This window comes from Hermetia illucens, chromosome 1 (assembly GCF_905115235.1).
Source record: "Hermetia illucens chromosome 1, iHerIll2.2.curated.20191125, whole genome shotgun sequence".
Classification (NCBI taxonomy): Eukaryota; Metazoa; Arthropoda; class Insecta; order Diptera; family Stratiomyidae; genus Hermetia; species Hermetia illucens.
This window is the reverse complement of record NC_051849.1, coordinates 41,409,816-41,421,852: the sequence shown is the minus strand read 5'-3', so window position 1 is coordinate 41,421,852 and position 12,037 is coordinate 41,409,816. Positions and strand designations below refer to the sequence as shown.

The 12,037-nt window shown below is 40.6% G+C and overlaps 1 protein-coding gene across 1 annotated transcript; it reads right to left on the bottom strand.

The window, feature by feature from the left end:
- Positions 1-6,324: 6,324 nt before the first annotated feature.
- Positions 6,325-6,836, bottom strand: LOC119646250. Its single transcript, XM_038046643.1, has 2 exons — positions 6,481-6,836; positions 6,325-6,428 (listed from the first exon to the last, which is right to left on the bottom strand). The coding sequence occupies exons 1-2, from the start codon at positions 6,797-6,799 to the stop codon at positions 6,418-6,420; spliced, it is 330 nt and encodes a 109-aa protein (XP_037902571.1). The 5' UTR covers positions 6,800-6,836; the 3' UTR covers positions 6,325-6,417.
- Positions 6,837-12,037: the final 5,201 nt, after the last annotated feature.

The window sequence follows — 12,037 nt, the reverse complement described above, 5'->3', positions numbered from 1 at the left end:
ACGTCTTAATTGTTAAGAATAATGTTTTCTTATAAAAAGATTGGAAGCGAAGTCTATGAGTTTGCTACGGAGAGGATACACTAGACAAACTCATAAAGTTAGGCGGTTAACTTTAGTACAAACAAAAATATTTGGGGCATATAATACTAGAATGGACAGAAAAATATTACATTTTTGATGTTTTTTATTCATAAATAAATGGCGAATAAATAGACATTTGGTTATTCCAACAAAAGCGGATTGATTAGTAAGATATACAAACATGGAGAACGCAAAGATACATCTTGAGCTGTTTGAAAAGTTCAGTACAGTTTTATAGAAAATCGGCAGTTTCACTAAAAGCAATCAAAAATGTCTCCTCTCTTTGGACGTACCTTGATAGTGCTTAGATGACAAGAATCCGCAGGGTCAACCACTGAAATATCACAAATTAGTAATCGCCTCAGGTGTCCATTGGGCTGGAGATACTCGTACAATGCTGTCTAAACTTGCTTAACTGCATCAGATAATCTACCGCTACCACTGCCGAATCGGTGTATGGAACTATTTTTTGTGAATGAAACAATAGCATTTACAATCCAGACAATAGGAAGCCACACGCGTATGCTTTTCCTCCAATTTGAGGAAGAGTATCTAGGTAATTGTCCCACGATGTCCTGGTAGGCTACATCAGAGTGAGCTAAGTTCCCTGGTCCGGCTTACGATGACCATGCCTGAAGACGAAAAATGGCTAGGCTCTGGCCCTATGTATGCCAGCTGTCACTTAGTCGTAGAGGCAATTTGCCCTTTATAGCTGAGACTCCTTGTATGTGTAGTAGTTTTGTGTAGTTTACCAATTGTAAAGAGAAAACACTTGAAGTATCCACGACCCGAATAGTGTCTGTTGAGGGTCATGATTGTGGGAGCTGTTTACGAATCAATGAATTCTGGTAATTTCACAGGTGGTGTGGGGAAGAAGCTAGCAAAAACCCTGCTCTGGAGATTTCTTGATACTATAACTGCCTGATCCTGTTTTGAACGTGTCATTCTCAGCAAGTGGGCTTGTTCGTTTGGACCCACTATAGATGGTTCCTTTAGCTGCTCAGTGCACCCTTCTATTAAGGTGGATTCCACTTTTTGCCTGGACCCATATGACTGAACTCTCAATTTCGCTGACGATCTCTCATACGATTTGATGGTTGGTCTTTTGGTTCTTGAGCAGTGTACAGATTTTTTAATTGTCCGTTATAATGACTACTTTCTCCTTAGCTTTATTCTTGGCCAGCAGTGTAGCCTGCTTAATACCTATGAGTTCCGTAGAGAGGACCGTCATCGTTCTCATTCATACTTGTTCGACCCATTTGAGACTTCCAGTCTTCTAGTTGAGCAATTACTCTCGTGAGTTACCTTGAGGTTAAAAACTTCCCTGAAACAATTATATACTTTCGAGAGGCCATTGTTGGCAGACGGGCTTTCGGTCATTTCTTTATAAGAGGATGGTGAAGTTCTTTTAAGCCTCATCAACTCTTTGGTTGTTAGGAGGTTTTTTCTAAATTTGTGTGGAGGTTCATTAGCAAGTGCATGGGAAACGTGGAAAGGTGCTGTTTTCATCAGTATTTTCTAGATATTTGGGTGATCTAACAGTAGAAGTAGCAGCGAAATTGAAAACCGGTCTAACCACTGTTTGAAACAGTTCAACTGCTTTTTTGGGTTTGAGCCCACAGGAGGAGCCCGTAGAGAATATGACAATTCTTGCCGCTCTCATTGCCTTTCCTATCATATTGGCGGTGTTGACTTTGTTCTATAGAAGTTTGTCGATACGCTGATTATCTTTATGTACTGCTGCTGTGCAGAAAGTCATCAGCATTTTGATAGATATGTACTAATTCATATATTTTGTTATAAAGAGTGGTTATGTATAAGTTGAAAAGCGTTGGGTTCAGAACGCTTCCCTGGGGTAAGCCATTTCTAACTGTTTCAGACCGTTTGTCCAGCATTAGGTGCCTAACTTCAGGAGACCTCAACACCCACGTGTAGATGTTAGCTGGGATTTTATTCATTCTCATAATATTGACCAAAGTTTTGAGGTCAACTCTCTCATGTCTGATGTCCAATGTAATAGCTTTTACTGCAGTGTTCCGAGAGAGTACCCTTAGTTTCCATAAGCAATGTAAGTCTCGCCTTCATCATGGCATTTAAAATTTTTGAATACACGTCAATTAGAGAAATAGGTCTGTAGTTTACTATGTTCGAGGGATCTTTGTCTTTCTTGGAAACCGATACAATTTTTATGTTCTTCCATTCCAGAACTGGTTGGAGTTTTTTTTCAAATTTGATTAAATGAATTGAGTAGGTGAAGTCTGTTGCTGCCATTGAACCAGTTGACATAGTTGTGCAGAATTCTACCGGTCAGAGCTGAAAATATTTTTTTATGAATTGCGGGGTCTTAAGTCCGCATCTATGCGCGATTCTTAGAAAAATGTTTTCAGTTCTGGTCAAACTTTGGTCAATAGTATGGGCGGATTTGCGCTGAATATAATTCGTAGTCATGCGAGTCGCTTTGGTCACGCTGCTCCCAGGGTAAAGGTGAGGCAGCGTCTGATGATTTGCCTCTACCCTGGTAAGAAACCGTAAAGCCGTCGTCGCCTAATATTTTTATAAATTGGGTGCTAAGCCATAAACGAGGAACGAGGAAACGAGGAAAAAGAGGAAGTAAGTTACTCCCCATTTGGTCCGGCCCGTAAGCAGGTTGATGCAGATTTAGGACCCCGCAATTCTCAAAAAAATATTTCACCATGGTTCTTAACTGTATCACATCCGGTGAGATTCCTATTCTTGTCTATGAAATGACTAGTCACCGAAATATGGGGATAAGGACTGTTCAAGCAGAAGAGAAATTTCGGCCATTAATTTACTCAAACGGAGCAAAGCCGCTTAGCTGCGTGGTCTCGAAAAAGCTTTCCATAATTTGACCAGGGAGGGTATTTGGTGTGCTCTACGCAGGAAGAAAACCAATAGCCATTATCAGAGTGACATATGATGCACAAAGCGTCAAGTGCTGCACGGTGGTAAAATGGATTTTAAAGGATTTTGCCGACGGTGACACTTACGATTAATGCAAAATGTATTAACAGCGCTAGATCCGCTTTCACTGCCTTCTCGAAGATCTGGAAGTACAAGATCAAGTTCAGATTGTTCTGTGCTAACGCTGTTTCTGTGTTGCTATATTGGAGTAGCACATGGGAAGTGAACGCCAATGTTACTCAAATGATCCGACCCTTCGTCAACACCTGGCTACGTCGTATCATCGGAGTACAGAGTAGTACACGCTGGCCTGACATGCACAGGCCTGGCACGCATACGCACTGTGATCGGAAACCGGAAGTGGCACACATTAAGGAAGGTAACAATTGCATTGATGGTTACGTTATGTAGTGGAACCCACTCTCCCAAGATGGCCGACGTTTGGCGTAAAAGAGTATAAAAGCATTGCGGAATGAATCTACTGTAAGAAATATGAGAAAAAGAAGACCTACGTCAAAAATATGACAGAATCAGAACTTTTACTTCAAGAGCTGTTGAAGCATCGGAAAAGCAAGATGAATGGTTTAAAAATATGTGAGTTTGAACTTCCGCTTCCACTTCACACGATAGAACATGCAAGAGTAACAGAGGATTTTTGAAAATTGAATGTTGAGGTGATGTTGCACCCAAGAGCCCGGAATGACTTGCTGTTTTACCTTTGTCAATTTAACCAGCAGGAGCCAGGAGGTTTTTCTAAGGGGATGTTTTAGAGCCTTTTAAGTAACTAACTAACTAGGTCAGGATAAAACTCTAAACGACCGAGAGAGTGGCATCGACAAAATTAATAGAAGATAGATAGAATATAGAAGATCCTGACGAATGTGCCGAGCCAGATAAAAGTAGCAGGATCGCTTTCGAGAGTTTCCGACAATAACAAGGGTCTAAGACAAGGGGATGGTCCATTACGTTTCATTTTTAACCTTTTTAACATTAAACAGCACTAGTCAACTGAGAGTAACAAAGATAGGATAATATAACACTGAAATCGTTGATAATTTCCCCTGTCTAGGGTTAACAATCATAGCCGATAGCAGTTGTAACGGCGAAATCCGCCCTTAGCCCTTAGGCGCTTTTCACACGTATACGGTTTCATTCAAATCAGTTTATTTTAGGTTTAGTTTAGGTATGTTTTATGTTTAGTTTAGGTCGCTGCCGACAAGTGTGAAACGGTGTTTAGGTTTTAAGTGGGGGTCTATTGGGCACCTATTTGAAACCTTATAGAACTGAATGCTCCTACGGCACAAGTAAGTTTTATCAGGTTCCAATACAGTTTAAATTCGTGTGAAGGAAACAAAAAGCAATTAAGGTTTTCACACACGCACGGTTCAACTTACGTGTTAACTTCACAGAGAGTGCATTTTAATGATGAGTTGTAAAAGTTGTCGGGTTTTATTTGGGTGAGGAGTTTGCCGATTGGAACCCTGTATGTGTGGAAGGGTTTCATTTGGTTCGATTTGCTTTAGGTCGCCACCGAATGGAACTATATACATATGCGTGAAACGAGCTACTGTACAAGAAAGATCCTCATGTATTCCTCGGACACTTGATTTCATAGAAAGAAAAGTTGCAAACTTTTCGCCGCATTCGAGAGAAAAATCTTCCGAAGAATCGTTAGTCCCTGGAGACGATTTCGTTGACTAAGTAAGTAAGTAATTCCACAATTGTGTAACTGTTGATAAAGCTTGATTCAATAGGCCGCGGTGGGTGGGCAACATTTATAGTAGAAAAAGAGGACGTGGCAGACCCTGCCTCAGATGGAGGAATAGCGTAGGGTAGGTTACCAGACAGCTTTTAAGGAAATCGTGAAGACCAAAAAACAAGGATTTGTGCCATAAATTATTTAAGGGATACTTGCGTGTGCTCTATTTACTATTTAGAGATAAGAGCGACCTTCCGTTTTCGACGAGGAATTTTCTCATTACATACTCAAGTACTAAATTCAAAAGCGTAGTGTACCGGCCATATTTCTGTTTCAATCTTGTTCTGGTGACAAGTGGACCAGTCAGTGTATTCCGAACTCGGAATTGTGTCTGCCATCGACGATTTGGTGAACGGATGGGATGCCGAATTTTAGCATTATTTTGTACAGTACCGCAAGATCAATACTGCCATAGACCTCTTTCAAATCAACAGATAGTTGACAGAGTCAGTATTCCTTTAATATCTGCTTAATCGTAAATAATTGGTCTAACGCAGATCTCCTATCACTGGAACCACCTATTCGCCAAAATCATTTTCAGTGTTTAGTGTTTTTCAAAATTTTGATGAATACTTTATAGAAAGTGTATATTTCCGCTGATTTTGAACCCATATTTGCTTTTGTGTGTTACGTTATGAGATTGCTTCACCCATCAGGGCAACCTGGATGAAGTGGCAATTGGACTGGACTTGGTGATCGACGGATCAACGAACGTCTCATAAAATTTATCGCAGTGCTGTCTGCCCTTTTGTTCTCTATGGTCCTGAGCGTTGGATAATGAATGGTGACCGCGGGGTCGCGGAAATGGAGTTGTATGTTGAGTTGGGTCAGGGGCGTAACTCGCCTTGATCACATCTGAAATGAGGATATTCGCGATCCGATTTCCACGGATCGTGGAAAAATTCACTTTTCAAGATTGATTTAAACATCGAATTCTACCAAACGGCCGGTCGAAACACTTACGACTTTGGATGGCTGTTTGCGAGCGTCACGACTTCATCAAAACTGGCCGAACAATTGTGCGGAACCGATGGAGTGAAGCCGACCCTGCTTCTGGACAAGACAAAGGCTGAAGAAGAAAAAGCCTTAGCAATTTGCTGTCAAATTAAATTATTAGTTCTTTGTGTTGTCATTCAAAGAAAAAAATTATTGATTTTACAGAGACCGTCTTTGAAGGCAAAAACTAGCTAATAATCACTTGGAAACATCAACCTTGGAGGAAGTTATCTTTGAGAATTAAGTTGAATTTGGCTTACTAAGTTGTCTTTTATTATATAGCCTCAGGACTTTTTAGGTGAAAGTTGAATGGTTTGAATTGAACTAAATTCCTAAATTACCGCTGGTGCTTCAGACCAAATCCTCATTCCGCTTATAATGCAGTCTTCTTTGAAGCATAGAACCGTCAAATCTTGTTCATTATACTTCGTTCGTTTACTTTCCATGAACATATATCGATACACTTATACCCCACACAGAAAAATCGTTTAATTGAATCGTACACATATTCCTGGAGTTGTCCGTGAATGTTAAATCTCGGAGCTTCCAAAAGAAATATGGAAGTGGCAGCTATAAACCCATGAGAAACTTATAGCATACACGATTATTAAATGGCTACAATGCTGGGAGTTGCACTAATTTCTTTTCGGTAAAAGCAGTTAGTTAGTATCTAAATAAAATAGATATTATAAAACAATTCAGTTAACTCACTTTATCCTTACTTGGCGGTTTTGTGTTTCTGTTTCTAAACTTCAACCTCCACCTCCAATCGTCAACTTTTGTAGGTAAATCGTAAGCACATCCAAGACCGATAACGATATTAGTTGATGTCGGTGAAGGCTGGGACACTCTTTTAGCACCGGACATGCCGACGGAAAATGTTGAAGATTTTAGAAAGACGAAGAAACGTTTTTGTCTCGATAAGTGCGTACTGAGCGATCTATCAATTTCCGTCTTCCCCAATCCAGGATGTAGCAATGAGAAGAATATGATTAGAAATACAACGTACAAACTATACTGAAATTTGGATGTGACGATCATTTTTACAGATGTCCGGAATGGTTCTAGACATCTGTCACTTTCTACCCAACTGAGTGGTCAAAAAGTGTTAACCACGTATCTAAGTTTGAATATATGGCTCAAACTTAGATGAAAGAATCACGGAACGTACTTGGACCTGCTAGAATTTCAATAATCCGTGAGTATGGGCGCTAATGCAAATTATCGTTTAATGTATAATGATTTGATCACCCAGTTCTAAAGTGTCTCCTGATTGTAACTGATACATCTGCATATTTGTATAGCTATTGACGTTATATGATGAAGAATAATGTTTTCCGATGCACGTTTTTCTTTTCAAATAGCGTTGGTCATGCTGAAAAACGAGCTTCTAGATTTTTCAATTGATTATCCTCATCTTTTGCGAGACTCTCCTTGGCTTACTTCCTTTGTGCTTTGCCTCCACAATCTCGTTTAAAGGCTCTATCCGTGTTTTCAGATGACGCCTGATGGGAATCTGGGAGTTTGATAATGATAGATATTAGTAGCATTTTAATGTCTTATAGATGCTTGATTTCCTCTTTCTATGGACCCCGTTAAATATCTTATGAGCAATCATGATTTGCCCCTGAATTTCCTGACGTTCATTGTCCTGGTAAATTTGCAGGAAATTATTTTGGCTCATGGTGATATCCTGCTTCATGTGTGTAATTTCTCGCATTCAAATCATGAATTAAGTTTCCATTTTGTTCCCCTTGACTTCACCTGTTGGTACACTTTCTTGGCACCAATTATTGACCAGCTGTGCGGATTTTTTGAACAATTTACCTCTGACTACCATTAAAGTTAGCTTCCTTGCGATATATTAGAATAAGAGTTAAAGAGAGTCCTTATTTGAGCCTTGATTCCATAGGACAACTGTGTCAATTCGTTTGGGATTTTCACTTGGCATTCCTTATTTTCCTTCATGCTTTTCGCGAATCGAAACAGTTTTGTTGGGATTCTTGGTTCGAAGTGCATTACAATCAACGCTGTTGGTAAGTCCGATAGAAATTAACAAACAAAAGGTGCACGAAGGGGTCATATTCCCAGTAAAATCTTTCGGTTTTCCTTTAATTTTTTTTAAATTTTCATACCAGAAATTAGACAATCTTTTCGAACAACAGTTACGACAACATTTTCAGCTACTCGTGGACTCATTCAGTCCTTGGTCGTTGCCATAGATTCCCTCTTTCATGTTATGTCCTTAGAAAGAACTCCTTACTATCTTAAGCGGTAAGAATTTGGCCACTCGGGAGTAGAGTTATCTTTAACACTGCCTGCCGTAAGGGCACCGGCTTGCCCAGAAGTGCATACTTCGGTTAGGTTTAGTGTAAACAATGTGGCCTGGCAATTGATCATTTCCAGTAGTTTTGTTCTCATTAAGAGAAACTACTATTGTAGTTTGTTCAATGACCGATGGTTGCCAGCAGTGGTTTCACTGATAATGTGCTGTTATCTGTTAACTAATTGCTTTCACGTCTCAGAGTTGGTTCACATTGTTTTTGCTTTTTGATAAATTTTGAAATTATTCATTTCATTTGGCTAAAAACTTGACAACTAACGACATCCATGGTTTGGACAAGTAAACAATTTATTTGTACTTAATGTTGCATGTATTGTCATTTTCTGTAAAGAGTGATTATGTGATTATGAAGAGAATTTTCTCAGCTGAAATGGAATCTCACGGTGATAAGAATTTTCAAATTTACGAAATTTACGAAACTTTTCTATCTTTAGGAAGTGTGGATGAAAATTCATCAGATTCAATACACTCCTCCACCAATTTTCTTCGCTATGTGTTACCAGAACGGCCATCGAGTATCCTAGGATCATAGGTAAATATCAGTGGTCGCCCCGAGAAGCCCAATTAACGTTGTTCTGCACCATTTGGATATCCAGAAACTCCTAAGGTTGTGGCTGCTGTGAAAAGGGCAAAGAGCGCAGAATTCAGCCAACTTAAATTTTTTGGACCAGCTAGTAGCTTATACGAAGGGTAGCCGTGTCCGCCGTTTGCCTTCAGCTAGAGCTGAGCAACCGTAATGGAAATGATGGAGGGTTTTCGGCTCTTTTCCACAACTAATTCAATGCAAATTGTAGGGTAGGCGGATTTTGACGACATGGGCCTCCATAGGCCAGTGTCTTGTGTAAACTGTCTGAATCCTGTACGCATTTTTACGTGTCTGGCCCAAAAGCTCTCGTAATCGATCTTGTTATAAAAGGTCAAGCTGAGAACCTTGACTTACTGTGGTGACCGCCATAAAGTCAATAGATGTTAAGTAGTTCGAGTGGATTACACCTTTCACAGCGCGACGTTAACTGCACCCATCGAGGGTCTCTCACGAGTGGAGCCGTCCTGACCATTCTGTTGGCCCGCTCATCTCCTTCTATGTTGCTGTGACCGGGAACTCAAACAAAGGCAACCTAAGACATTGAACAGCATAGCCAGTAGCGGCGTTGTCGCCCTTCCTTAGTATGTAATCTATCCACTGCCATTTCCATTCTTTGTTGAAAACTTTATCAGGGCGGATGCTTCGATGATAAGTCGTTCAGAATTGTTGATGAGGGTTTGGAGCTTCTGAATTGCAGTGAAGCCCACTTTCCATATACCACACCCATATAACAACAAAAAAAGTTTTAACACAGGTTAGGCTCAACTTGATCCTGGTGTTAAAATAATTGCATTTCTAGATTTTAGTTAAAGCAGTAAGGGTGGACCTAGTGTTGCTAATAGGTCCAGTGATATCAAGTTCGAAGCTACCGTCAGTAGAAACGTCACTTTCGGGTTATACAAATTGGTTGCGATGACCCGTCGAACTGAGAACCTTGGTTTCACTTCGGTTGTTCAATTCTTCTCTCTTGAATTCCAGAACCATTTGGCCAAGTCCACGACCCGGTGAGGGAGCAAACAGATATTATCAGTGTACCCGAGTTGTTTGAGGAAAGATGTTATGGTCCGTTGAATTCCTCCACATTCTCCAGGCAAGTTAGCACCGAAAACGAGAAGAAATAATATCGGTGACAATGTGCAACTGGGAATTCAAATTCCGCAGGGACTTTATTTCGTTGGAGCAGGTTGCACCATTATATGTCGCTCTCGGGCGAGCGCAATGCTGACCACATTGCCTCCTAGTGTACCGTTACGGTCTTGAATGAAGTGCTCTAACACATTTCAAGGCCCTGATCCAACATGGATTGTTGCGCCAACGATTGTTATTATCAACAAGGTAGCGTTCTTGTGTTCATCAATATTCTCAGCCAGAAAAATCAAGATATCAGCCGCAAGACAGTTCTCTTTCTGTCGAATGTCAGCTAGATCATATAAGTGGTCGATATTGATTTTGGGGGTTCGCAGCTTTCTAACCCTGCGAAAAAAGGCGGGCACAACACGTAAGTGAGTATTAGATGGTGATCCCTTTCGAGACCGATGTCAGCGTCTAATTAGTTTTTTAATATTGGTCTCCTTGCAGCCGTACTTCTCAGCTGTGTCGACAATTCGCTCCTCTTCCCAGTCGAAACTAGCTATTTTCCGCAGATATATGCAGGGCCCGTGTACCATCAAATTATGGCCACCATTTTCTAAGCTGTGTATGTATGCGCTGGGTTGCTGTTGGTTTCCTATAAACTTCAAATTCGAATTTGCCTTTGTTGCTTATGATTTGCACGGCCAAGAATGGATGGGATCCCTTGCTTCCATGTCCATGGTGCATTGAATTTTCGGATGTATCTTATTTAATGTTCACAGCCTTATCCTTTTGTATTACGGTGGACACTTCGTCGACATATCGCAACCAAATTTCTGGCATTAATCCCTTTTCGATGATTCCCTGATGATTCGATATAGTGTATCATTGAACCCTTGATGTGGAATTTTCCTTTAAGGTGAAGTAGTTTTCGTTCTTGTAAAGTAATAATAAGCTTATCGACGTTTTCACCTTTCACTAAATTCTGACGTTTGGTCGAATTAGCGGAGCGATACTTTTCTCTGGAAAAGTGCTTGTTTCACTGGTGTATTCGGATAATAGTGTCTTCACATCGAAAGATATTAATGTCTTCCTCAAGTTTATGTCGCCAGTATCATTCAGTTTTTTAATAAGTTCCAATGTATTCCTTACGGTGTGTTTGCTGTACACATCTCTTATTTTGGCAAATTCCACTAACCAATTTGCAATATATCCTTCGTTGTGTTGCCCTCTTCATGTATCTTAGGTTGACATCTGATCCTTGGTAGTGATGAGTTTGGCATCCTTAGTTTAATTATGTCCCTGAAATTATTATTCACTTCTTTAAGCAGTCGACCGGTCGACGTGTTTCATGGAATCAAAAAACATTCCAAAAGCTTAATCGACAAGCAGCAGGCTGTCCTGTCCTGACCATGTCAGCATCCTGCGGACCATTTTGGAACAATGCGCGGAGTTCAGATCCCCGCCTCCCTTCATCGAGAAAGCTTTCGACGTCATGAACAGAAAATGTATCTCCGGCGAAACTAATAACATAACTATTATCAGAGCAGCATATGATGGCGCAAAATCTCATGCGCTGCATTGTGGTAGAAGAATATGAAATAGAAAACGCAGTCCACCAAGGTTGCATCCTGGTCCCCCATACCCTTTTTTCTCCTTCTTGGGCTATGTCATCTTTACTCAAATAATTCGGCTGCCCTGATAACGTCGACTTCAGAGCCATAGACCTTGGCCAACTGGCTCTGGATTTGGAAAGAGAGGAGACCAGTGTCGGACTGAAAATTAACACCATCAAACCCAGTCTGACTGGTCAACGTACTTTTTTTATTCGCATTAATGGTCAGAGCAACGAAGGTGTCGAACAATTTATATATATAGATAGTATGGTTTTTGCTGATAGCGGCAACGAATTTGATGTCACTCGACTACCTAAACACTAACATCAAGTTAAGGCTGTTCCGGGCCAATGTTCTCTGGGTGCCACTATGTGGAAGTAGTAAATGCAAGCTTTCAAACTTTCATCAATTATATTATCGGGGTATTCTGGAACCCAGCCTACATAACGACGAAATCTATGAACGACAACACGACCGTCTGGTTGTGGATAAAATCCGGCTCAATAGGGTGGCAAACTGTTCGCACCTAAATGATGCCGTCTGCCGTTGGTACATTGTTTGTGAGAAAGTTGCAAAATATTGGGGTTCCTGTGCCCCATCTGTCTGGTACACTGCTTGAAAAATAAAATCATTCAGAAAACAAGTCGTGTAACCGGAAGCTG